Genomic DNA, 26,983 nt, shown 5'->3' on the forward strand with positions numbered 1-26,983 from the left:
CGGCGGGGCCTGCCCGGCTCTCCAGGGACGGACTCCGCTCAACCGGCAGGCCGGGGCCGCAGGGGCGGGGACCGGGGACTGCTGCCAGGCCGCGAAGGGGCGCCGCCGCCCCGCGCTCTTCTGTCCCCGCCGAGCTCCCGTCGCTGCTTCCGGCGCGGACTCGGAAGCGGAAGGGGGGAGCTGAGGCAGCGTGAGGAGATGGCGGCCCGCGGCACGGCGAGGCGGGGGACCGGCGCGGGGGTGGCCCGCGGGCCCGACCCGCAGGAGGAGCCGCCGCCGCCGCTCCAGGCCGTGCTGGTCGCCGACAGCTTCAACCGCCGCTTCTTCCCTATCTCCAAAGACCGGCCGCGGGTGAGAAATTCCCCACACACACACCCCCTCCCCGCCTGCTGCCGCCTCCCCCGGGCCGGTTCCTCTGGGGCTGCCTCTCCTGTCCCGGCCCGGCCCCGTCCCTGGCGGGGCTGGAGCGGGCAGGCCTCTGACGAAAGGCGGAGTGCTCGCCGGCAGCGAGGGTCGGGCCCGGGGTCGCGGCGTGCCCCGCCGTGCGAGCCCCGGGCTGGGCCGGGGGAAGACGAGGCCCCCCCTAGCCGCTCCCGGCAGGTCCTGGGGTGCTGCCGGGCCCCTGCCTCCTCCCGGGGCTCGGGCAGCCCCCAGCGCCGCGGCTTTTCCCGCTTTCACCCACGCTGTGGAGGCCTCTGACCGGTTCTCATTTGTAAAAGTTTATATCCCCCGCTGGAGAGGCAGCGAGGATCTCGTTGCTGCGTTGGTGCTGTTCGCTCTTCCATATGGCAAGGCAAACTGCACCGTTTGCTTTTAGTCTGTCGCTGATACAGGAGCAGCAGCGGGTTTGGGCAGGCTTGTTTCAGATAGAGGAAAGGAGCAAAGTCTTCGTCCTTGCCAGCAGTAATGGGTAAAAGAATATGGCCAGAAAAGTGGATGGGGAAAGCGCTGTAATTATCCTGATCAGAAGGCTGTATGTTAAAGGAACGAGCGCTTCTGGAGAATTTAGGTCTGAACAATTATCTTGCTTCGTTTGCTGATTAAATGTTTGTGGTGGTCATAATTATACACGCGAGCTCAAGCCTGAAACAAAACAGCACCAAAAATGAATTAAAGAGTAGTATGAGATCACTCAGCTGTGAATCAGTAATTTGGTTTAAAAGTGTGGCTTGAATCTCAAGTCAAGAGAATACTCACTTCACTTTAGGTTGGTGGGTTGGGTTTTTTTTTTTTCTTGTTTAATTCTGGACAGTCATATTCCTGTGGCTTCATCATTCATGTCTGACAGGTTTTTCTTGAAACAGTTAAAGCCTGAGTCAGGGAATCAGGACTCTGGGATTTTTTTTTTTTTTTCAGTGTCTCTCATTTATCTGAGTCTTCTTAAAGAGTTTTCTGTGTGATAACTTCACTTTTTTTTTTTTTTATGCCTTCCTTTCTGAACTGAGGATCTGCCCCTATAGAAAATCAGAAGCTAGCTCTTACCATTTAGATCAACTCTAAAAATGTTTGATAAAAGGTGGTGGAGCAGTTACTCGTGTTATTTTTCTGGTACTACTGATGATATTATATCCTCAAGTTGGAAGGGGCTGTTGCTGATGTTGAGGTACAGAGCATTTGTTCAGCTATCCATATGTTTTTCATTTTTGGGGTTTTTTTTAGGCTCTTTTACCTATGGCAAATGTGGCCATGATTGACTATACCTTGGAGTTCCTAACAGCAACTGGAGTGGAAGAAACCTTTGTTTTCTGCTGCTGGAAGTCAGCTGAGATAAAAGAGCATTTACAGTAAGAATCTCTTCCTCTTTTTAGTTTTATCACAGAAAGGATTCTTCTGTCCTCCAGCAAGCCTCAAAGGTCTTACTGATCCTTCTGATGAAAACTGTGTGCAAGAGATTCCCTTTCAATGGTTATCTCCTAGCACATCTCAAAAAAGACCATTCCTCCTGTGAAGGAGTGTGGTTGTGCAGTGTATTAAAAGGGTTGAGTGTTTTGGGACTGCAGTTATATTGGCATTTAACTTTTCTTGTCTAAAAGCAGGGGTTTCCTGTGGGTAGCCATGTAAATTAGAGTACCACCCTTTGCGTTATGCTCTGTCTTGGTATGCCATGCAGCATATGGAAACAACTCTCTCAACATCTTTGCCTCTGCATGCTGCAGGTTTGCAAGCTAAAGAGAAGCATGCAGTCTTTTCCCTGCCTGACGTACTGCTTTCTGAGAAAAAAAGTTTGGGTTGTGTGTAACTTTTCCTTCTCCTTTGTCAAAACTTGGCTCGCAGTGGAGTCGGGTTTCCTAAGTTTCCATAAGCAACAGTGTCAAAGTCTAACCCTCTTCAGTTCATCTGCTGTGTGCAGATGAGCATACCTAAGCCTATCGATAATGGGCTCGTAATAGCGTTCTCCCTGCATTCACTTACAGATGCGGCATGCACTGGAGGACTGTGTCCTAGCGTGTTCTTATAGAAATATCCTCTTTATGCCTTCCTGATGTGTTTTTCTCCTTCCAGAAAATCTAAGTGGTGCCGCCACACTTCTCCCAACACGGTGCGCTTTGTGACTTCTGACCTGTACCGCTCCCTTGGTGATGTGCTACGAGACGTTGATGCCAAGTCCCTTGTTCGTTCCGACTTCATTCTCGTCACTGGAGATGTGGTGTCCAATTTCAATATATCGAAAGCCCTGGAAGAGCACAAGTACGTGTTGAAAGAGTGTACGCTTGCCTGGCTTGCTGAGACTGGGCTCTAACTCTCTGAAGAGTGATTTTAAAGCTCTGCCCTTCTTTTTCAGGTTGCGTCGTAAGATGGAAAAGAATGTTTCTGTGATGACGATGATATTCAAGGAGTCCTCACCTGGTCACCATGCCAGGTGCAAAGAGGATGACATTGTTATTGCTATGGACAGTGCCACAAACCGTGTCCTTCACTACCAGAGAACACAGGGGCTGAAACGCTTCCGCTTTCCTATGGTGCGTCTGGAACCTGACAGGTGGAAAAGGGCTGCAGTAGTGAAGCAGCCCACCCCAAGGAGGAGGTCCTCCTTGAGTGAGGGCTGGGGAACTGTGCTTGCTGCTTCTTTTGGAGGAGCAGATGATAGGAAGTAACTCTTGGTAAAGTGGCTTTTTTTTTTCCTTTAACCTTTATTTGAGGCTTGATGATATTGTGCAGGGACACATGTTTGGGATTCATTTCAGAGTATGATGATGGGGCAGACATGTTTCTCACAATTCAGTTTTTGCATTTATTTTATTCCTTTTCTCCATGTGAAACAAAGGAGGGGTGGATGATTTGTACTGTCACAGGGGTTCCCAAATTGGGATGCATATACTGCTATCATACACAAACCATTTTGAAGCGGCACTGAGCCTGGCATGGGGGGTGGAATAACAGCACATGCAAGGGGTAGTACTTCCTATTATCTCTGCCTGTACTCTTCACCTAATAATGTAGTAAATGCTTTGTAAATGTCTATGGAGGCACTTTCTCCAGTGAGATAGATGGATCTTTTTCTTTTTTCAACTTGGAACTAAGACTCTGATTATATGGCGTTTTTATCCCCAAATCAGTAATCAGTAGATTATTTTTTACCTTCAGTTGAAAGCACAAATCACTGTAGGAAACCAAAAAGGAAAAACCAAAGCAAAAAACAACAACAAAAAAACAACCCACAGCTGTAGAAATCCGCAGGGCGTATGGAAACTATGAACATCTCTTTTGATTTATTAATGTTCTTTGTACATTTGTAGCTCCAAGCAACTAAGGTAAAGAGCCTCTTGGAGGAAAAGTGGTTGTTCGAAGTACAAGCTGTTTCTTGGAGAGCTGCACTGTGTAAAGATGAGGCCAGTCTCTTCTGACTGACATGCAGCTCTGTGTGTGACCAGGCTGTGCCTGCTAAGCTTGTATTTCAGTGTAGATTGTAGATTCCTCTGATCATCAGAACTTCCGGTAGTTTAATAATTCAATCAATAGTGCCACAGCTTATAGAAGGCTTTTGGGGTTTGGTACTGCATAAGGCACTCAGATCATCTGAATTTTTTCCTCTTTCAGAGTCTGTTCCAGAACTCTATTGAGAACGTTGAGGTGCGCCATGACTTGCTGGATTGTCATATCAGCATCTGCTCTCCGCAGGTGAGTTCTGCCCTTCTGAGGCTCCAAAATTCAATCTGCATTGCTCCCTTTGTCCTGCTGGTGTGCAGGGGGTGCGTTCGGCTTGAGTGTACTAGGTTTTGAAACCAGAACTCTCAGTTGTGCACAGTGACTGAGCTGAGAGATTGAGCGATCAAGTGGCACTGCTCTGTGGACTGTGTGGGTGCTCAGTCTGTATCTGGCATCTGCTGCTCAAGCCCAGGCAGAACTAGACAGTGGATGCATTGGTAGACTGGCTGATTTGGCATAGGATGAAACTGTTCTGGAAAATAAGTGATTTCACTTCCGAGTATAGTAACATCTGTGGAGCAGAGGTGATGGCTATGCTATGGAAAAGTGTCAGTACTTGCAAGCTGGTACTGTGTTAGGGTAACATTCAGGGTTATTCCAGCCTAGGCTCGCTAACGTCTCTTCCACATCTGAAAAAGCTAGTCTACAGGCTTCCTTTGGGAGTGAAACTAAAAGTGAGGCTGTGCAGATTGCTTGGGAATGCTAAAGCACTGTTTTGCCCCTTCTGAAAACCAGAATCTATTCACAGTCTCTGATAGGAGGAGGAGATGGGACGGTCAACACTCCTATGAGGAGGAATCAAAGCTTTATTCAAGGCAAGAGCATCACTTTCCCGTACTGTATAACTCGGCTCTCTGAGAACCACTGAACAGCCTTTAATTATCTGGCTTCCATGACAACATTTTCTGCTAATTATATTATTTCCTTATCTTTTATTCCTGGCAGGTGGCTGAGCTGTTCACAGACAATTTTGACTACCAGACACGAGATGACTTTGTGCGTGGTCTGTTGGTGAATGAGGAGGTAAGGAGAGGGTTGTTACAAGGGAGATCCTATTACCTTGCATTAGAGAATCTTCTGACATGCTCCTGCCTGTCTCCCAGGTCCTGGGGAACCAGATCCATATGCATGTAACAACAGAAGAGTATGGTGCCCATATATGCAACCTGCTAATGTATGAAGCTGTGTGTTCTGACATCATCCGGCGCTGGGTTTATCCTTTGACTCCAGAGATGAACTTCACCGATGACAAGAATCAGAGTTACACCCATTCTAAACACAACATTTACCGAGGGGTGGATGTTAGCCTTGGCCACGGCAGCGTGCTGGAAGAGAACGTACTCATTGGGCAGGGAACCGTCATCGGCAGCAACTGCTCCATAACAAACAGTGTTATTGGGCAGAACTGTAGGATAGGTGAGTACCAGAATGGGGAACATGCATGCCTTGGCAGGCAAGGGCACAGGTTGTTGGGATTTAAAGTGCATTTGGCTCTCAGAGAGGATGATAGGTGGGTACTAATTGACTTCTAATGGGAAGAAAGGAGAAAAGCTTGGTTTTCCAGCAGAGGAAATAGATTAGTTTTCAGGGTACCATAATGATGCTGAAAGGTGGAAGGCAATTCATGCAAGTAAGTCATTTCAGCAGTAGAGAATGCATGACCTTTACTGATTTAGAGTTATCACCCACCAACATCCTGCAAATGAGGGACATCTGTCCCTGTCTTTGTGAGCTGCCTGGTACTCCTTCATCCTAGTCTTGGCTGGAATTTTTTTGTGAGTTGGCTGTATTTGTGCAAAACCAAGATGTCAATTGCTACTGTCAACTTGTTAAGTCTCTGCAGAGAACAAACTTGTCTTTTAGCTTTGGGTAAGAAATGGCCCTAGGCTTCTTAAGGCCAATTTTTACCTTTCATCTAACATTCATCATGCATCAAGGGCATTGGGATTCAGTAAGGTGCTTTCTAGTGGACTCAGCAGTGTGGGAGAGCAGCAAACTGCCTTGCTCAACGTATTTGTGCTTGGTGATGTGTAACAGGTGATAAAGTAATTTTGGACGGAGCTTTTCTCTGGGACAGAGTACACATAGCAGATAACGTGGAGATCTGCCATTCTGTTATCTGCGATGAAGCTGAAGTGAAGGAGAAAGTAAAGCTAAAGCCCCACTGTGTCCTCTCTTCTCAGGTGAGCTGTATTTATGTCTGTTCTGCTTTCTGCCTTTCTTGGTAGGTTACTAGACTTACAGTAGACCATAGCAGAATACAGGGCTGCTCCAAGCCTTTCTGCAGAGGTGGGCGATATGCTACTGCTCCCATCTTTTTCTTCCTTTTGTTTGGCTAGGGTAGTACAGTATGTGATCTAGCAGTGCTGATGTCTTCACTTATACTTGTTAGTATACAGCTTGTCTGGAGCAGCTGTTGTCCATGCTGGTGGAGGTACAAGGGGGCAATCGGGGTATTTCTTCATTAAGGTGTATTGCATATATTTGCAGGTAGTAGTAGGTCCTGGCATCACCCTTTCTGAGGGCACAGTGATCTCTCTGCACCCACCAGATGAGGAGGAAGAGGATGATGACCAGTTCAGTGATGATTCTGGCGTGAACAAGGAGGAAAGCAAAGTGAAACTGAAAGGTATGAGAGTCTCTGGCTCCATGCACTCAGGCTATGCAGAGGGCTTTGCCTTTCATGATCTTTTGGGGTCTTTCCCTCCCCCATTCTAAACTGTACAGTGCCAGGCCGGAGCTTAGTGCTGCATTCAGCTTGGAACATGTATTTTCAGTAGGGCAGGCAAGAATATTTGGCTCAAGTTGGACAGTGAGATGTACCTCAGTACCCCAGTATTAAAATCTTTGGAGAGTCAGCTTTTCTTAGATTAGGAGCCTTGTAAGACACAATAAGCTGAAGTTGGAAGAGATGTTCAGTTCAAGGCAGGTTGCAAGATCTACGTCCTCATACCTGGACTGTGTCCAAGGACTTTGTCCTTGTGAAATACTGTTTCTGTCAGTTTGGGTTTGTTGAGGGATCTAAACACGGTCAGATGAATGTTGCTGCTGTAGGGAGCAGTAAGTCGGTCGCTTATCAAGGCGAGTGAGAAGATAAAAGCTGAAATCCCTATGCATCTGCAGGAATCCCGGCTCCCTCTCATTGAAGGATATTTAGGGGCAGTAATATGCAGGTTATACCGGTCTATTTCAGGTTTGCCTGTAAGCTGATGCAGTATATCTACCTCCTAATAACTGTTTCTTTTTCAGGTTACAATAAAAAGGATGTAGGCTCAGAGGGCAGAGGCTATCTCTGGAAAGCGGATGACAAGAATGAAGAGGATGAAGAAGAGCAGAGGCAAAGCCTATGGGGTGAGGAAAAGTTTAGTGTAGTCACCTGGGGATGGACAGACAGACCTGTGTCAGGGAAACTGTCTGAGTGGGACCCTGGTAATTGTGTTCAGAGTAAGTCCTGGGCTTTGTGAAGCAGATTGGCTCCAGATAACATATGTGTGTGGAGGCAAGGTGAGAGGTGAAAGCAGGTGGTGAACCAGATTCTCTCTCTTCCTGTGCTCGATGTTTATTATATCTTTGACTTATGCTAACACACACAACTGTCTGTGCTGTGAATGGCGCACTATGGGATACCAGGCCCTCCCTTAGAGGGAATATGCTTTGGCTATTCTGGGTACTGCTGGCTTTCTTCCTGCTAGTGACAGTGTCTGCTGACATTGCTCCATTGTGAGTCAGCAGTCTGCGCAAAATGCATTTGCTTCTGTCCCTGTCCTTTGTTGTCTGCCTGCAGACTCTTAAAAAGTCCCATTATCCTAGTGCCAGCTGTAGCATTCCCTCTGCAGCAAATCTAATCATCTGGACCTGTAAGCAGAAGCTTCCTTGCAAGGACAGATAGTTGCTGACTTGGTTGGGAAGTCCGTGGGACACCTGGTACCTCGTGCATATGACAGCTGCAGCTTTTGAGTGTTGAATGCTGTGTCTTCTCTTCTTCATCAGGCCCAGCTATGCATTCAGAGGAAGAGAGCGAGTCGGACAGTGACCTCAGCATGGGCTCTGAGGAGCCAGACAGTCGGGCAGCGTCCCCGCAGCTAGATGATATCAAAGGTGAGAGATGGGCTGTTAAGAAGTATGGTGAGCCTGCAGGTCATGCAGTGAGTGTGAGATTTGTGCTGTATTCTCTAGGTGTATTGGAAAACTTGTAGATGTCTAGAATATGTTTGTTTCCTGACCTCACTTCCTTAATTTCCCCTCTGTTGCTCTTGTGATAACCCAAGGCAGCCAAGGATAAGAAGCTAGACAAAGAACCTCCATCTTTCTCACCCCTGATCACTGGGCCATCATGAAAGCAACCTCCCTGAGTTGTCTGTTTAAATGGCAGCGTCATTGCCTAAACCCAGAGATTGTGTGAAGGTTCAGCAGAGTTTCCCTGTGTAGACGGCTTACTGCTGTAATCATGCTGGAGAATTAAATGTCCTTGTAGGACCTGCCTCTTTTGGCAGATATATTTTGGTGTTCTTTTGTTGTGTTAAGCTTACCTGGATTTGAAAGGTATTCAAGCCAAACTGGGAAAAAAAGTATGCCTTTTTCATGTTAAAATATCTCCCCAAAGGAAATTAAACCAATAAATTTTAGGTTTGAGTTCACGTCTTTAGTTAGGGGAAGATGATGTTTGTCTGAATAGGAAAGGCTAGATTGTGAAAGTATAATAGAAACTCTACTCTTTTAAAAGGTTGCCAAAGTAAATAGCTTGGTACTGGTTTGTGTGGATAGATCAATGGTATCTAGTAGGTCGACTCCTTTATTTGAATTATATTCCACTACTCATAAGTATAGTTGATGTGGGTTTGTGCCAGCTTACAGAGAACAAATAGACATCTGTGTCAGAATGCTTCCTTTAGGGATACAGTTTCTTCAGTAATGAACAGTTTGAAGAATCTATGCTTTTCCCTCTCATGTCTAACTACCTGTCCTTTCCTTCATTAGTTTTCCAGAATGAGGTTCTGGGTACGTTACAGAGGGGTGAAGAAGAAAACATTTCCTGTGACAACCTGGTCCTGGAAATCAACTCCCTCAAGTGAGTTTTCCCTTAGGGATGCTGTCCCTTATGCTGAACAGTTGGGTTTGACAGTGGATCTAGAAAGAAGAGGAGAAACCATGTGAATACCATGTGAATACCCACGTTCAATTGTTAAACATTAATTTTATCAGTATAGAGCATGAGAAATGCAGATTAGAGATCATGACTGAATGATGACAGGATTTGATGGAGAGCACCATCTGCATCTATAGCATCCTCAGTGGTTAGGCTTTTCCTGCCCCAATTCTTGTAACAAGAGATTGAATTGCTATTAAGTAACTGTGGACTGAAGAGAGCAAGCCAGTTCTTGGCACAGACTGCCTGTAAGTTCATGCAGGGGCTGCTGCTCTGTGCATTGCAATATTCAACCAGCTGCCTGCAGCTGCGGCTGTGCTGTGGTGTGGCTTGTCCACTCTTATTACAGCAGCAAGTCTAGAACGCATAATCAGAGTGCCTTTTACGTAGTATTTCTCCAATACAAACCTGTTTCCCTTCTTTTGCGCGACAGTATTCCTACAGCACTCTAGTAAATGTGAGGGTGCTGTCCCTGCAGCAGCTTGTTCCACTGTGATAGCAGATTTTCAGGACTTGTGGCCTTATGCAGGGCCTGATGCAACGCAAGGTGGTTTTACTGCCTGAATATTTGGAAAACCAAACAAACAAAGAAAAAACAAGTCTGGAAAATGAAAATAATTTTCTGCTGTATCTCTGTGAAGAGGCGTGGTCCGCAGAGATCAGATGGTGTGAAATGTTGGGGGTTTTTGCCTTTTTCCTTGCAGGTATGCATATAACATTGGCCTGAAGGAGATGATGCAGGTGCTCAGTAAAGTGATCCTGGAGTTCCCACTGCAGCAGCTGGATGCAAACCTGGACTCCCAGAACTATTTCTCAGCATTACTTCCTGTGAGTCCTGCTCCATTTGATTCTTCTTTGGGCTTGTCTCCTAGTGTGTAGGAGTCTGTCTGGATGCCCCAGGTAGTTCCTGGCTGAGAAGTCTTTTTGGTTAAGCCTGAAGCCACTTGAACTCCTTGAGTTCATGAGCCTCTTTGTCTTCTAGAGAAGTATAAGTGAACTGAAACTATTGTACCTGCTTGACAGAACTCAGCTGAGACTGTAGATGTGGGGAGCTCTACTTCAGAACCTATGTTTGTTTCTGTTACCTCTGTGTGATAGTGGAAGTGCATCGCTTGTAGAAGAGAAAAGAGAGGGACTGTTAGAGATGTCTTTACAGGCTTGCATTCCAGGAACCCGCTTCCAATCCATCATAAGCCCTGTCCCTGGGGCAGCAGGGAGCGCTCCTCTCCCAATGGGATCCTTTCCAAGATCTTACTTGTCTGCATACTGTAATTGCTGCCAATTTTTTTCCAGCCAAATGCAAAGGCATGATATTGTTGTCTTTGAGCAAAGATGTGCAGTTCTGTTGTATCTCTAAAGAGATGGGTTGTATAATTGGGTGAGAGCAATTTCTGTTTCCTGACTTAAGGGGGACAAAATAGGGTAGGATCTGCTTTAAAAAGCAGGCAGTCTTATCTTAATGGTTTTGTTGATCCAAGCTGAAGCTGTTGTAGTATTTTTGTCTCTTTGCTATAGCCCATTTATGTATTTGAGTTTGCAAACTCTACAGGTTATGAAGGTGCTCTTTCAGAATGAATGGGTCTGACACATGTTTGGGAAGGACTAGTTTAATTTTTTTAGGAGGTGGAGCTAAAGAGGAACACTAGACATCCCATAGTCCTTTCTCTGAGGAAGTATGTGCTTTCAATTGATGGAAAAGGGTGGAAAACTAATTCTTCTTTATGTAGGTGTAAGCATGGCACTTAATTCATCCCCTGGAGGTGTGGAGATGCCTTCTGTAGGAAACATCCATGTGAACTGATCTGTTCATCAGATGGCTTAGTGAGATTTTGCTGTTCACTCTGTTTAAATTCTGCTTGCTTTTGTTCATTTTTCCAGACTGTTTTCTTGAATAGCGTGTCCTGTCCTGGAAAGAGAGAATTGAAGGAGGAGGACTGAAGAAAATGTTAGAGCAGGTGTTAGATTCTAAGCGGAAAGCAGTACTTTTAGACAACAGGTTGTGTGGAGTTGGTAGCTGTGTAGGATGGTTGTGGGTTTTTTTCCAGCTAGGATACAGCATGTCTTTCTGTCTCCCAGAGTGGGCTCCTAATCTAGTATGAGTAGGACAGGAGAGCTTCACTGCAGCACCCAGTCAGAAGAGGTTCTAGTCTGGGATAAAGGATACTATACAAATGCATAATGTTTTGTGTAATTGCCTAGCTGATGCTCATGTTTAACAGCAGAAACAGCAAATCAACTTGCCTTTAGTACAAAGCGATAATAATCTAAATGTAATGTTCGGGGTGACCGTGCCCTGTGTCATGGACAAGTGGAATTTCTCTAGACAGGGAATTGTGTGGCATGTGCATTTATGAAACACAAATTATCCTTAGATTTATCAAAGAGAGCCAAGTGTCAAATCAGTTGACCATCATGGCAGCCACTTTCTCCAGATGCTCCTTTGTAAAGAACAACCAGGAAGTTTCTTAGATAATCCTTCTCTGGGACAGTTTTGTGCCTCACTGTCTTTACGGTGTGTGGAATTGTGCTGGCGTTCTGTACTGAAATCAGCAGGAAGGCAGTATCCTGGTGAGGTATACTGTTAATGTTCAATTGCACATGTGATGTTAGTCACTGTTACAATAACCCAATATGTTTGAGTTGAGATGTGCCTCTAATGGAGGTAGTGAACGAGCCTTCAAAGACATTAAACAGACATTGATGGTCTTCCTGGACAGCAGCTTTGTGTATTTACCAACAGCGCTTTGAAGAGAAGAGACCGTTTCTTCGGGCAGAACATGCATGTTTGTACAGCACCTGAAACTGGCTTTTCTGCAACTTGTGGTTCCATAGTTAGTAAAAAGTACGCTCCATTAATTTACTAATACGTACACCCTGAGAATCCCAAGCATTAGCTTGGTATAGGTTAGTACCTAATGAAAGCATGTAGCTGAAGTGTGTAGCTATGCAGCTAAAGCTGCCTCAGTCAATAGCAGTATTAGGCTGAGATCTGCTTATGATGTTTTACATGTGGCAAAGTGTTATTTTGTATGAGATGGGGATACTTGCATTCTGAGAGTGGTGAATATCAGAAGCCCACTGAACTTTACAGAACTGGTTTATGTTTCTCACTCTCTCTGTAGCTCAACTCTGACTAAGAGATGTTGAAGGAAGATGGGTTGCTTGTGTAAGAGTGATGGTAGAGCGGTCCCAGACACCTCAGGAGGGGAAATTGTAGAAATGCCATAGTTATGATGTATGGTTTGACTTGGAAACCACAGTATGTGCTCTGAAGTGCTGGCCCCTGAGCATGAAGCTCTTAAGTGTTGCAGCAATTTTAGGAAACAAGCATCCGGTAAAGGATATGCCCATGGGTATTCTTCAGATGAAACGTGGAGGCTTGAGAAATAGAGTTGTCCAGTTCGATGTATGTCAGGCATCTTGTTTGGCTCTTGTACAAGTTATAAAGCAGAGGTGGTACAGAAAACCAGACCTTTCCTAGAACTGTAGACATGATTTTAGCAAACGTGGCTGAAGCTGCTGATAAACTGAAGGCTGTGCTTCTGTTGTCACTGAAGCAGCATCAAAAAGGTTATGTAGGTGAGGATGTCTAAAGGGAGCTGGGGGAGGCAATCTAGTTGTTCAATTTGCTGAGCTGGCCAGTGCCTGCACTGCTGCCCAGCAGCTAGCACGTGTGCTGCACCTCTTCAGGTTTCTCTTAGGGAGCCTTACTCTTCTGTAATGTCATGCAAGTGAACACAACATGGGATCACTTATTCAGGGACAAAATGGATCTCTGCTTTCACTGAAACAATTCATGGTGATCAGCACAGATGCTGTTATGGTGTAACAGGTTGTAATTATAGCTTTGTCCCTTGTGCTTCTGTGCTGGAGGTAGGGGTAAAATAGGACTGGTGTTGAGACTGTTCTTCTGGAAGAAGAAAAGTGGATCACAAACCTCTTTGAAGTTGATACAGCATCACTGACCAGATCTGATATAAAATGAATCGTCCTGTCAGAGGAATTTGATTGCTTTTTGCATACTGTAGATTGTTTTGAGGAGTTACCCAGGTAGAGTCAAAGCCTGGAAAGTTATGATATTGTCCATAGGGCTCTTTGTCAGGTATCTTCACATTTTTCAGTCTTTTACTCAATCTAAAATAATTGCAAGCTTCCAATTCCCCAGTTCAGATTTTCATGAAACTCTCAAAACAGCCTCTCCGGTCATACAGGTTCATAAGTGTATTTTTGCTAGGGGCTGTGTGAGGCTGAGCCCTACTTTCCCCATTAGCACCATTTACAGTACAGTGCATGTTCTTGACTTGAGATGGTATACTTTTTCTTCTTTCCCTTTCCCAGAAATAGGCATACTTGATTGAGTCCTGGGGTTGTGAATGTTTATAGCTCTGCTTTCTTTATAAATAACTTGCTTTCAGAAACTCAATAGCTTCTGGTTAGAATTGTGCCCACTTAGGATTTAAAGGCATTAACAGAAAGGTATTACAAAATATTTCTTAGCCTGGAAGGAACTTGCTAGTAGCTTTACTACATTCGAGGTGAATATTTCCAAAGGATAATAAAAATGCAGGAGATGCTTATAGAGGAGGGAAGAGTCTTTAGGATTAAGCATTTTGCTAAAGGCTAAAATACTTTCTGGAAATATGCCATACAACCCTCAGTTTTTTGTTGTGATACCATGATGATTAGGATCATTCTGTGCTGTTACTGTTGTTCCTTGAGCCAGTCAATGTACTACTATACAGATCAGTTTGTTTGTACTAATCCCCTTTGTTTCTGCTTGAGGCATGCAAATTCCAGCATGGTTGCATAGCAAATGTGTCTGAAGAGGTGATGGAGTGTAGTATTATGGGGTAGTTGAGCACTGTTTCGTAATACAGGCTACCTTTGGTAGTCCACGCTAGCCTGGGTTCTAGCTCTGCTATATGTCCTGGAGTTCTCCGTCTGGCAGGGCTACTGCCTGTTAACAATTGTCCTGGACAGAATAATGCTGATTAACCCTGAATATAGGTGACTCAGAGCTTCTTCATCGCACCCCAAGCCCCTGTGAATTACCTGTTTCCCTTCAAAACAGACCAGATGTGTTCTGTAAGGAGACACTGTTGAAGGCACAGCAAAACAGTGTATCTGTATGGGCATGCCAGGGATGTAGTTGCAGGAATGCCTGCTGTTGAGTTAATCCATTTAAAAAGATGTGGAACTCTGATTTAATTTCCTGCAATGTTTTTGTAAGATGGTCTGGTCACGATGTGGCCAATGAGGAATTTTTGTATCTTATCCTAGTTCTGATACCTTTTAAAACTGTTATGGACAGGGGTCTAAGTATCTTTATTACCTTCTATCCCAGATTCAGGTCATTCTGTGCTGCTTTGCAGAGCTTTCCCTGCTGCTTGCCTTCCAGATATGTACAACAAGTGAAAAAGCTGTGGGGGACTTGGACAGAAATACTGTTTGAAGAGGCAGCACCAAAATCATTAAACTAAAGACTTCATAAAAAATAAGCCTTGGAGGAGAGAACTGAGATCAGCTAATAGTGTAACAACTTCTTGCCCTTCATCCTTCCCACCCATTCCCTGCAGCAGACTCCAGGATCCAAACAAACTTGCAGGCACACGTGTGACTTGCACTTAGGGGCTGCTCCACTGCGTTCCTGTTTTAGGGGTGGCTATTTTGCACTGTCCACTTCTACTCAGCTGGTAATTATCCTGGCACTATCTTCTTCTCTTTTTTTCTTACTTGCTCTTCTGCTTTGAAGGAAAGTTCCACTGAAATGTCAGCTGCTCTGTGGGGGGAAGATTTGAGTAGCATGTGTGTACCTCTCCTTATCAGTCTACTGTGAAGTGATTTTCTTTGAGTACCATATTAAACACATTTATTGTGATAATCTAGTATTCCATCCAGAGAGGCAAAACCAAGAAAGCTAATGGATACCCTCAAAGCTGCTTAGTAAAACCAGGTCCTATCTGCGCATGCGAGACTTAATAGCATCTGTTTCATGGACAGAGTGGGCCAAATATATAAAGTGGTCAGCTGAATGGTTTCTTAAAATGCTTCCCTGGGTCAGTTTCTTAATGCAACACAGCTGAGAAACAGGGCTGAGTGCACACATCCATCTCATAGCTCAGGAACTCTTCTGTTTTTCCTCTGCAGCTGTTGAAGAACTGGACCCCGTTGTTTAAGAACTACATAAAACGGGCGTCAGATCACTTGAATGCCTTATTTGCCATTGAGGAATTCTTCCTAGAACATGACAGTCTCTGCACGTCGATAGCTAAAGTGAGTATCCACGCCCAACTCTGAGGACCTGTTTTTGCTAGATGCATGGTGAAATGCATCCTGTTTGCATCATAGGCTTGTTTGCTTTAAAGGAGAGAATTTTGGGGTCTCAGTGGAGAGGGTGTATAGAAAATCCATCTATATCAATTGCTTTAAAAAAAAAAAAAAAATTGTATGTCTGCCTGTGCCTCTGAGGGAGCACAGCTGAGGGTAAGTATTAATTACCAGCATGCAGCCTGAAGAGAGCTATTATTTTGCAGCTTCTAACCTAGATGCCCTTGTTGTGTGACCCTGGAAGAGGCCAGGCCAGAGGCTTGCTATAGGAAGAGCTTTACTTCATTTATCTCTCTATGGTCCCTGGGATCTAACTGTCAAATGGTTTATCCTACTTTAGAGTGCAAAACAAGCAAAGCTGGTAATAAGGGTGGGATTTCTTATTCAGGCTGAGCTAGTTATGAAACTGGGAATAAAGGGAAGCTGACATGTGTCTTATTACCTATCTCCCCACTTCTGAGACTTTTCAGTATATTCCTCCTTGCCCTCCTCCACAAATATTTTGTCCCTGTGTTCTTTCTGCCCTATCGCACTGAGAGTATTTGACTTGGGTTGCAAGTCTTTCCTTTAGCTGTGTCTCAGGAAGCCCCTGTCACTTTTGGAAGAGCTCTCTTAGAGCCTGTTTAACTCTTGGTTCCTCAAGGAAGAGTAATCCTAACTTTTGCTACCAATGCTTCTGGCTAATGGCAAAGCACTTAAGACTGGAGCCAAAAGCCTTCAGTTTGGTGAGCCAAAATGCCCTTGGATTACAGCAATTGTTTGGCATGTGTCCATTGTTCTAGGGGCCTGGGTTTCCCTGGAGGCTGGGAATTGAAGTGACATTTTATATTTGGAGTTGGCAGCCAGCTTTGTCAGTGCTCTGCTGCAAGGAGACCGACTGCAAAGTGCCTGCTCTGCCTGAGCACAAAGGCACCCTGAGAAAGCATGACTGCATCTTACCCTTGCTGTACTGGGGAGGAGTTTGAGCTGATGAATGACCAATTGCTTTGACACCTGCCATAAGGCACTTTTAAGAGAGAACTGGCAGGAGGAGGGAGCCTGGGGAAGAGCTGGATAGACTCATGCTTTTCTCTGCACATGTCGCTGTTGTGTGTATGTGGGCCTGTGTAAGAGCTGCTTGTTAGATCTGCTTTGGAGATGGGTTTTGGGGTGCTTTAAAAAAAGAGCTTGAGTAACATCTTGAACTGACACCCTCTGTGGCCCTTTGTTGCCCACAGCTCTCTATGTATCCACAGAGCTAAAGCCAATGGGGCTTGAACTTTGACTTATTATGTGTCATAGCATCTAATTGTCAGGAACATAAGGCTTGGTAGGAGAAGCACAGTTATTTTTAACAATAAAAGCAAAATGAAGTAGACTGAGTGCCTTTTGTTGAAGATGGAGCTGGGAGACACAGATTATGTGCAAACTTTGTGCTGGGACATGAGCTAGCCCCAAAAGAGTTTATAAAAAGCCCTGTTGCTCTTTTCTAATTGATGCAGGTGTTGATGACATTTTACCAGCTGGAAATTCTGGAAGAAGATGTAATTCTCAATTGGTTCTCTTTGCGGGACACGTCTGACAAGGGAAAGCAGCTTCGTAAAAACCAGCGGGTAAGTCCCAAAGGTGTTTAAACATGGAGGGTGGGAGTTGGGGGGGCAGGGAGAGACACATACACGCACAACAGCTGCTAAAAGAAAACTTTGAGTGGAGTTCGATGCCACTGTTGCCTTCTGTGGAGCAGCTGCCATTACATGGTAGGCCAGTAACGCACCAGTGCACTGAACACTAAGCAACACAACTTCGTTCTCTAGAACAGACATTTCTGTGCATTCTGCCATAATCATCCTGTTTGGATGAGGAATGGAGGTAGGAAGAGAGGGAGATTGTTCCTAGTGGGCTCTCTGTAGCACGAGGCCAGCATTTTCTGAAGTAGCAGCACAACTTCTCTAAGCCAACACCCATTTGAAATGGGCTTTAGGCCAATGCCCTGCGTGCTGGCCCCATGCAATTCCTTTGAAGCTTTCATTCCTGGCTCACCAGTCCCTTCACATATATTTCTAAGCGTTTGCTGTACTGAGTGGTTTCATTTGGCTTGTGTTGCAAGGAGCATATAAACGTCCCCCCTCCATCAGGCAGAACTTTGTGCTGTAGTTTGGCTGAGCCCTGTTCCAGTCCTCCTCCCTGGATCTGGAAGAGGAGCAGGGGAAAAAAAGCCATCTCTGAAGAACTCCAACTTTGTTTAAAACCTTTGCAAAGTCAGCTCTTAGTATAGGTCAGCAGTGCTTTCAGCTGCTAATTTGAGCCCAGTTAAAAGGTAAAATGAGCTGCCTTCTTTATAGCAATTTCTCAGGGAGTAGGTTTTCCCAGCAGAGTGTTCCTAACATGTCATAGCTAAGGTGTCGTCTCTTCTCCCTCAGGCTCTGAAAAATTCTCAAACTTTTGCTGAGTGTTGTCGGGATTGTCTGACTGGAGGAGTCTCCCTAAGGAATCTAATCAGTCTGGGTTTGTCTGTGGCATCCCAGTTGTTATTAATCTAAACTTTTGTCTCTCTCTCCCTCAATCTGCCTCTGTGTTTCCTAGAAACACTCTTTCTCTTGTGCATGATAGTGGTGCTCACTGACACAGTGTAGTTGTTGGGCATGGTGTCACTTGTTACCCAGTTACATTTCTTTCTCTCTGCAGCTCCAGAAGTTTATCCAGTGGCTGGAGGAGGCAGAGGAAGAGTCGTCTGACGGCGACCAAGACTGATATGGTGGCTCGGCGTGAGAAGAGGCACTCTCACTGCCTTTCTGAGCCGAGTGGGCAGGGCAAGATCAATGCCAGTGCATGGTGTGTAGATGTGGGGCCTGACATGGAAATGACTGACAATCCCATCATTAATTAAGTTGTGTGTTCCCGACTTTGCCACTTCCCTCCCTCCCTCGCTTGCCCGGTGGCACCTTATGTCGGATGGTTGCAGCCCAGTGCAAAAACCATAAGGGAAAAGCAGGAGGTGGTGATACCTAGAATCCCTCTGGGGCCTGGATATGATATACTATAAGCTATCTTTTGGGAGGTCCTTGTTACTAACACAAAGGGAGCAAATAGATGCAAATGCATACAATGCCCTTATAAATCTAACCATCAGGGTCGTGGAAGAATGGTCATACAGCTAAGTTACCTGGAGTGATTGTTGCTTCTGGAGCTAAGGGAACTCCTGCTGAAGAGACACTGGCAAGGTTGGCAAGTAGGAGCATGTGGATTAGGATCTGGAGTGCAGGACTGGGATTCAGGAGTTCCTGTGCCTAGAGAAGATGCAGTTGTCTGAGAATGCCCAAGGCATTTTGCAGCCTAGAAGGCACTTCTGTGATCCTTCCAAAAGGGAAAATCTCTTGCCATCTGCCATGCTAGGATCTAACACAAGGTTGCACAGTAGAGTTGGTAAAACCATGTGTTTCCCCCTTCTGTAGAACGGGGGATAATACGTGCTCAGTTCCCCCTGCGGGGGTTAGCTAATAGTGGATGTGCACTGGCCAGTGAAATGCTGTATGGATCACTGTACATCTTAGATGTGATCTGTCTTCTGTACATCCCCAGCTTAGCAGACATGTTTTAGAGAAGTGTCTGTTTCTTTCTTTATTTTTTTTTTTTTTTTTTATAAAAAGGGAGCAGAGGTGCCTGGCTCCTCCTGCTGCACCAACTATACTTGTGTTTTGCTCTGGAGGCACTGACTCTACCAGCTGCTTTAAGAAGGATGCAGGTTCCGAAGTTCTGCTCCAGTGTGAGAAGGAGCAAATGGTATTTCCTTCAACAGCACGTGCTTTTTGTTTCCACATGATTTCAGTTATACAAGCTTGCTTACTTCATGTCCTTTTATTTATTTGAAAACTTCCCTTCCCTCAGACAGCAGGGAAAGTGCTGCAAACCCACTGTAAAGTTCAGCAGCCACAGAGAACTCGGCATGCAGCAGGGAATGAGCGTGCTTCTGGCACTTTGTTGCCAGCACAGACAATGTGTGGCAGCAATAAGGCCTTTAAGAACAGCTTTCTTGGAAGTGTCACTGTGCTGTGTTCTTCCCTGCTCTCAAAGAACAGCAAAAAAGGCACAGCGAGAATCAGCTTTTGTTCATAGGTGGGTTATTTGTTGGATACGCTGACCTTGCCTCTGCCCCTTCAGGAGGAGCATGGAATAAATCCTGTGCAGGGGGAAATGCACTGGAGCTGCCCACTCAGGATATTTACTTGGCCGTTCCGTGGTGCCACAGTTGTCAGTGAGGGGACAGCATTGGATGCTGGAGACCAGGGATACTGCCTCTTAAAAACTGATGTTCAGGCAGGGTGATCTTGTGCACTCACACTATCAGTTGCCAGGATTGTGCGTAAATGTGCTTTGTTTTCTGACATCACAAACTCAGTCTTGTAAATGTTGGGGAAATAGTTGGTATCTGAATTTTCTGTATCTGCCAATATTTAATTCAGGGAGCAAATAAAAACTATGCTGGTGTTACCGGCTTGTTTGCGTTCTTTGACTTTGAATTATATGTCTCCAGCTGTGGCATGTGCCTGAGCAGGGCTTAACGGGTAAGCTAAATAACTCATTGCTGCTTTTTTCTCAAGAGATTTTAAGCACATAATAGGCAGGTAGGAAATCAGCACAGCATTGAATTGGTATAAATGTTCAGTGATAACTCATGACCTCACTGTTTACAAGTAGAGAACAGTTTATTAAAACTTCGGAACTTAGAATCCTGAAATGGGTGAAGTTTGGTTTTGTACAGGGGTATGTTGCAAAGATGAACCTTAAATCCTATGATACCTGTTATCCTTTGCCATGATGAGAATTATTGGGAATGTTGGCTGTTAGGTACTGCATTGTGCCCTCCTGATGCTGGGGAGTAAGAACTGGCAGAGAGGGGGAAGGACAGCTACAGAGCTCTTGGTAAAACCATTTACAAACCAGCTGCAAGACTTGGTAATTTTAAAATCTCCTTGGACATCTGAAGTATTTTTTTCCTTTTACAATGTAAAGATGGCTTAAAAAATAGGTTTAACATGTAGTTCTGTAAATGGCTCGGTTTTGCCAGAGGCTCTTGAGTCTTTGTGCCAAGTAACAATTCCAGTTTTGTTTTTTCCACATTCCTTCCTCCTTTGCTCCATAGTAGCCAACTTCTTCATGGTGCGAGTTGCTTTCTTACCCAGGGGTTAAGATCCAAGGGGATGATGTTGCCATAGGGCCAAATATCCTTCAGGCCTTGGTGGTGTGTGTGTGTGTTGGGGTGGTTTTACAGGTGCCAAGAACAGAGTAGCAAAAAGGAGACAAAATAGGACATGATACTCTCCAAGGTGGAGTTCTGGCATGGTGCAGCATCCTTATGGGCAGGTTAGTGTATACTTCTTAAAGGAGCATTAATTGCATCACTTAAGTATAGCATGGGCTTGATGCTTTCTATTGCTTTCAATCAAGATTTGTATTTGGTTGGAAGACTAGAAATGCCTTTGAGAGCAACCTTGATTGCACAATCGTTGCTATCCATCTTTCTGAGCAATGTAAGCAGTAATTTTTTTTTTTTTTTCTAAGGCCATTGTAGTCAACTTGTATGACTTCCCATTTGACATGGATGGATGGATGAATGTCACCTGTATCAAACCTATAACTTCAGTTAACAATAGTGTGCCTTTTCTAAAAGATAATAGTTTTGTGTTGCTTAAAGGTGTAAGTGGTGGAACTCGAGTACATCCACTTCTGCTTTGGGCTGTTCTGAGAGGTACTAAAATGCCTGGAACCTGTTTACCCTGTAAGGAGAAGCAATGCTATCAATGCTGCAATTTTTAAATGTAGATATAGGCCAACAGGCAGGTCCTCATGGACCTAGAGTGCTCAGCACAATCCCCTTCTGCTAATTTCTTTGGCTCTGTGTTCTTAACCTCCATTCATTAAGAGTGAGTCATGCTTCACAAGACCTCTGCAAGCAGTTAAATCAATCTATTGACTGGGTCTATTCAATCACTTGGCCTGTTTTAAAAGAAGAGGCAGCTGTAACAATAAGATTTCATCTCCTACCACCCTGTGGGTGTGTGGCACCCCTCCTCTGGGCTGCATGTTCTCCCTTTGGAGCTCAACACTTCAGAAAATTGCTCTTTTGGTAACAAAGGTGTCTAACACATACGATACGGTTGTGGATGTGCATCCACAACTCTGCTGGGAGGTGGGCAAGAGAGTGGCTCTGTCAGGGGAAGACTATAGTTCTTTCACATGGGCCCAGCTTCTGGGGCAGGGAGGTGTTGCAGAAAGACTTTAAGATAACTCTGTCAGGATTGACACAAGAAGCAGCAGCTTCAGCTAAACTTTTCCATTCCTGACCTGGATTCTTCTTTCCAGGTACACTGGCTTTTACCACAGAGCTCCGAGCATGAGGAAGTGACAATCTTCCAAGAGCTGATGTGGAAACATGGGAGAGCCTCACGCCTCTTACAACTTCTGCTTACCTGAGGTTTTCCCTTGATTTTTTTTTTTTTTTTTTTTAATTTAATGTCAGATTCTTCACCCAGTCTAGCAGTGCTGCCCAGATAATTGCTAGCAACACCTACAGGATTCTTTCACGCATGAGGAGGCTATTTAGCTCATGCCTGCTCGCCAGCCTGAGGAGCTTGGCTCTGTTCCCTATAAGATCTCTCTGGCTTCTCTTCCTACGGCAGGTGAGTCTGGCGCTGAGGGCTGGTGATCTAGTCTCACACCCTGTGCAGGCCCACGGTGTGTTCTTCCTCTGCATTTGTTCCTACTAATCCAGGACAGTGCAAGGCGGTTCTTGCCTTTCCTGGTGGTGGGTGTTCCCCAAGCTCCATCCACCCCAGCTTTCCTCTTGGCCACAGCTCCAGGAAACTGCTGATGGAGACGGTTCCTCGGCGCCCCTTGGGTGCTGGCAAGGTGTCCAGAGGGGAAGCCAGCCAGCCTGAGACTGCTGTGGCACAGAGGCAAGTCCTGGGGGCTGGGGTCACGGTGCTGATGACTGTAGGTAAGAGAGTTGATAGGGTCTGGGGAGAGAGAGGATGGGCAAGAAACCACAGAGCCAAGGGGCTGTCGGAGCTGGTCTGTGTGCACAGTTGAAGAGGCCACGGTGTGTGGAAAGGAGGATGGTCATGAAGAACGGAGGAGGGAGTCTGCTTGGTGAGGAAATGAGGCTGGGGAACTTGAAGGGACAGCGCAGTGGCCAGTGCCTGAGTATCAGGGATGTTCGTTGGATGGTGGCAAGGGGTTTGGACGGGAGCCACAGCTGGAGAGAAGCTGGGGTGGGAGGTATTGTGCTCTTCTTGTGCCCCTATGTGGGATGGCCATCAGAGACAGAGTGTGGGGAGTTCAAAGGGATCTGGACATGGGAGGACAGGGTAGAGCAGGATATGCCTCATGTTCTGTAAGCTGTACTCGAGGGGCACGTAGTCGTATGAGGAGCGTGGGGAAGGCTGGGAGGTCTGTGAAGAAGGACCAGGGCTGCAGAGATGGAAGGGGAGGCCTGGGGCGTGTACATGAGAAGCAGTGGAGGTTTTGGGACGCAGGAGCATATGTGGCACAGGAATGACCATGTGTGTGAGGCGGCATCAGTGGGTGTGAGAGGGGATGAAAGCTGAACGGGCCAGGGATCCTGGGAGGGGTATTTGGGTGCATGCCAGCTAGGACTGGGAATGATGTGGGTGCGTGGGGATACTGGGCTGTATGGAAGGGGACGTGGATGCAGAGTAGAAATCCCAACCCATCCGCAGGCGGTGGGGCTGTGGACGGCCGGGGAGGTGATGAGGGGTGGCATTCCCAGGGAGCACGCACCCAGCGGGGGTGCAGCAGGAGCAGCGGTGGGTGTGTGGCCCTGGGGAGAGAGGGGCGGGTGGGGGTCGGGGGCTGAGGGGGTCAGTTCCAGCTGGGGGGCGGGGGGGGGTGTCTCATATCGGTGCGGGATCTAGCTTGGGGGCAGGGTGCGGGCCTAGATAGCGGCGGGGGTCTGGGTCGAGGATGTGCTGGACCGTGCCCGTCACGGGCTGCCCGCCCAGCCCCGGTCCCGGTCCATCCCGGGGTACCGGCCCGGCCGGGGCCGCGGTCCGGGCTCGGGCTCGGGCTGGGTCCGCGGCGCGGCCCCCGCGGGGCGCCGGTTCCGGTTCCGGCGGAGCCGGGGCGGCGGGCGGGCGGGCGGGGGAGGAGCCGCCGGAGCCCGAGCTTGCGCTCTGGAGCCGGGCGGCGCTGGGACCCGGAGAACAAGGGGCGCGGGGGGACCGGGCGCGCGCGGAGGCCGCAGCCGGGCCGGGGCGCGGGCGGGGGCCGGGCCGGGGCGGGGCCGAGGCCGAGGCCGAGGCGGCGGCCGGGGGTCGCGGGCCGCGCCGCGCGGGCCGGGGCCGGGGGCGGAGGAGGAGGAGGAGGAGGCGGCGGCGGAGGCCTGGCGGCCGGGCAGGGGCGCCATGGCGGCGGCCGAGACGAAGATCATCTACCACCTGGACGAGCAGGAGACGCCGTACCTGGTGAAGCTGCCGATCCCGGCCGAGCGCGTCACCCTCGGCGACTTCAAGGGCCTCCTCAACCGCCCCAACTACAAGTTCTACTTCAAGTCCATGGACGACGACTTCGGGTGAGCGCGGGCCCGGCCCGCCGACCGCCGCGTGTGTGCGTGGGGGAGTCCTCCGTGTTCCCGCGTGGGGCCTCCCTGGGGGGGGGGCGGGCTGCGTGGGCCTGGCTGGGGACACCCGCCCGGCATGCTTCTGGGGACAGGGGCTGGCTCCCCCCTCCGCCCTGGTAGGGTCCTGTCGTCCCCCCAGAGCAGCGGGGCTGGGACCCCCGGGGGTGGGCTGGTGCCCTTCGGGACTGGTGGCCCCTTTCGTGCCCGGTGTGGGGAGGAGGACCCACATCCATCTGCCACCCCCCTTGCCTTGCCTTGCCTTGGAGGGGGGCGGGGATGGCATCCCCCTTGTGTTCTGTTGGGGACACACACGACACCCTCGCGTGCACCCCATCCAGGGGCATGTGCACCACCAGTTACCTCACCTGGGGGGGGTTGGTGGTGATAGCCCCCCCATGCAGCTTCTCTGGGGACAGGCCGCCATCCTCGCTTCCCCCATCAGCTCTGGGGGAAGCTGCCCCCTGCTAAGTCCTCTGTGGGGGAGCTGGTGGTATCCTCTGTGCTCATCCTCTAGGGCTGCACCCCCATGTCTGCCAGAGACCATCGTCTCATCTGAGGATCCCCCCCTCGCCGTGCTCACGATGTTTGGGCAGCACCTTCACTGAGAGGGTATCTCCCAGTGCAGCCCAGCTTGGGGGTGTGTAGGGGTGGCATCCCCAGTGTTACCCTACTTGGGGTTGTCATTCCCCATCCAAAGGGTTTGGGCGTCTCCCACTGTGCCTGCCTGGGGAGGGTGTCCCTTGTTCCCTCTGCCAAGAGGGTGTGGGGACAGTGCCCCCTCCATCAGCCCTTCCCAGGGAGTGGATTTGGGGACAGTTTTGTTCTCCTACCATCCATTTTGGGGAGGGCCATCCATTTTGGCAGCTTGTGCTCTGTATCTCATCTTTGGGAAGAATGGGTAAAGGGGACCATCTTTCTCTTCCCCTGCCTCCATAGAGAAGGAGTGAGATCTCTCCACATGCTGCCCATCTCTGAGCAAGGGGTGTTTACAAGACCTACTGCACCCACGTACATGTCCCATCCTCAATGTAAGATGTCCCGTGCTCAGTCTCTGGGATGGGCCTGTATAGAAGAGGAGTGCAGCCCTGCCTCGCATCCCATCTCCTGCGGGGCAGCTCTCTTCCAACACCGGTATTTTCGTCGCTGGTTTTGCGGTACCCTTTGGTTCCTTCCATCACGTGTGGCTGTTTGGAGGTCGGGGGTACGTTCTGTTGCTTGTTGGGCAGTTGTACTTACTGATCTTCTGCGGAGCCCCTGCTGTCTCCTACCTTCATAAAGTCGGTGACTTCTGGGGAGCAAGCACCATGTGAAGTGAACTCTCTGTAGGACCCTTTGTCGCCACTCTGTTTTGTCTAGAGTCTTCTTACATCTGACTCTCCTCTAGACTTTTTGAGGACCTCTGTTTCCATCCTGGGAACATAGCTTCTCTTGGCTTCTGCAGCATGTGGCCCTTTACCATTCCTAGCACTTTGGTATTTGAAAGAGTTGCATGATCCTCCTTCCTCTGGATATTTTTCCCCCCTCTGAAGATTTAGGGTTTACAGTAGGTCTTGTGTATGGAGGCTGGGACTGCAAAAAGCTTTCAGTTTTATAGTCTTCCTAGTGTCGTCTTAGTGCGCCAAATACCTCCCTAGGCTGTGATCTTGGCTCGTACCCTATGTTGAACAGGGCTGGGCCTGTTCGGGGCTTGGATGGAGATCGGTGTGGCTGCCTCAGCAGGGGGTGCTCTCCCTTCTGCAGCCAAATTATCCCAGTGCCCAGGTTCCCGTTAGCTTGGGAGGTGCCAGCTTTCAGATGAGGCTTGAAATTTGGAGTCACTCCTTTGACCACAGTCTGGGATGCTTTGCCTCCCTAAATTCCTCCTGACCCAGTGGAGAGCCTGAGTGCTCAGAAGCTTCCCCGTTCTCTCCAGGCAAATAGAAGTCTCCAGCCCTCATTTTCCATAAATTTCCTCAGCAATATCAGTTGTCTGTGGATCGTTTCCTGTCCCTCAGCTGTTGAGTAGCGTTGGGTGCTACGAAACAGCTGCCTCTCCCGTCTCGGAGGGGACCGTGTTCATTGGTGGGAGAAGCGACTTCTCCGTGCATGCTGTTTGTAAACAAATGCTTTGGGATCCTTTGAAATGTTGTTCTTGAAGTGAATTCAAACTTGTCTTGAATGAAACATTGCCATGTGGGTGGGAGAGTGTCTGCATAACTATAAACAAAGTTTAGTAATAAATAGCAGCATCTCGCATTGGGAAGAGGGGTCTGGTGGCAGCAAAGTTCTGTGCTGTGCCTTTTCATCCTCCTCTGTTTCTTAAGGCTCCACAGGAGGAGGCAGATGGTAGATTAATGAAACTCAACGATAAAGCAGAATAGGGAGTTGTTGTGGATGCTAGCAGGGAGAGGGGAAAATCACTCAGGAAGACGCAGTGAGTTTAGTTGCGTCAGAAATGCATGGGGTGAGATTTTTGTTGGGACCAATTCAGCTAATTCTTCTGGGAAGAGTGAACCTCTCTGGAAGGGAAGGTGCAGCTGAGAGGGGTCAGAGGCTGTGTGTGGGCAGTCTGTTCCTTGACAAAGTCCTGTGTGATGAGTTGTGCAGTTGGAGCAGCACATGGCAAGGCCTTGTATGGAACAGAGGGGAGAAAGCCTCTTGTGGTGCCACCAGGGATGCCCCATCAGGAAAGCTGTCTTTGCTCCTTTCCAGAGAGCTGAAGAACATGCTGGTGGTTGGCTGGAGCACGGGAGGGAGCAGCCAGAGCAGTCCAGCTGCAGCCTTGTCCCTGAGAAGCCCTGGAGCCCCAGGCACCACTCAAAATAGATTCAGAATCATTTAGGTTGGAAAAGACCTTTGAGATCATTGAGTCCAAACAAAATATTTCATGATCCCTGGTAATTGGTGTCCAGGAGAGAGCGAGCCATTGGTCTGTGGGGAGAGACAGGGATGGAAGGGCAGGAGGCACCTCAGCTGCTTGACTGTAAATG

General features: G+C 47.7%; 2 protein-coding genes across 6 annotated transcripts in view; both read left to right on the forward strand.

Moving 5' to 3' along the window:
• Positions 1–159: 159 nt before the first annotated feature.
• EIF2B5 (eukaryotic translation initiation factor 2B subunit epsilon) lies at positions 160–19,867 on the forward strand. Its single transcript, XM_069792539.1, has 16 exons — positions 160–351; positions 1,660–1,784; positions 2,503–2,688; positions 2,783–2,960; positions 4,039–4,119; positions 4,873–4,950; positions 5,031–5,343; positions 5,965–6,110; positions 6,418–6,556; positions 7,177–7,278; positions 7,918–8,025; positions 8,905–8,995; positions 9,778–9,901; positions 15,221–15,346; positions 16,882–16,992; positions 18,065–19,867. Exons 1-16 carry the CDS (start codon positions 199–201, stop codon positions 18,128–18,130), a joined length of 2,127 nt encoding a protein of 708 aa, XP_069648640.1. The 5' UTR covers positions 160–198; the 3' UTR covers positions 18,131–19,867.
• Positions 19,868–23,591: 3,724 nt separating this feature from the next.
• Positions 23,592–26,983, forward strand: part of DVL3 (dishevelled segment polarity protein 3) — a 33,504-nt gene continuing 30,112 nt past the window's right edge. For 3 of the 5 annotated variants that reach the window (XM_069792541.1, XM_069792544.1, XM_069792543.1), the window contains exon 1: positions 23,592–23,966. In XM_069792541.1, the coding sequence (XP_069648642.1) occupies positions 23,800–23,966 (167 nt within the window). In that variant the 5' untranslated portion in view covers positions 23,592–23,799. The remainder of the gene's footprint in view (positions 23,967–26,983) is intronic. The other 2 variants (XM_069792540.1, XM_069792542.1) reach the window with 2 other exon arrangements.

Source organism: Haliaeetus albicilla, chromosome 9 (genome assembly GCF_947461875.1).
Source record: "Haliaeetus albicilla chromosome 9, bHalAlb1.1, whole genome shotgun sequence".
NCBI lineage: Eukaryota > Metazoa > Chordata > Aves > Accipitriformes > Accipitridae > Haliaeetus > Haliaeetus albicilla.

Excerpts from the sequence above, each read along its gene's own strand:
- EIF2B5 (XM_069792539.1), top strand. The coding sequence starts at position 199 with ATGGCGGCCCGCGGCACGGCGAGGCGGGGGACCGGCGCGGGGGTGGCC. Across the intron at positions 1,785-2,502 it reads GAGATAAAAGAGCATTTACA|AAAATCTAAGTGGTGCCGCC; the intron begins GTAAGAATCTCT and ends TTCTCCTTCCAG. Across the intron at positions 8,996-9,777 it reads CTGGAAATCAACTCCCTCAA|GTATGCATATAACATTGGCC; the intron begins GTGAGTTTTCCC and ends TTTTCCTTGCAG.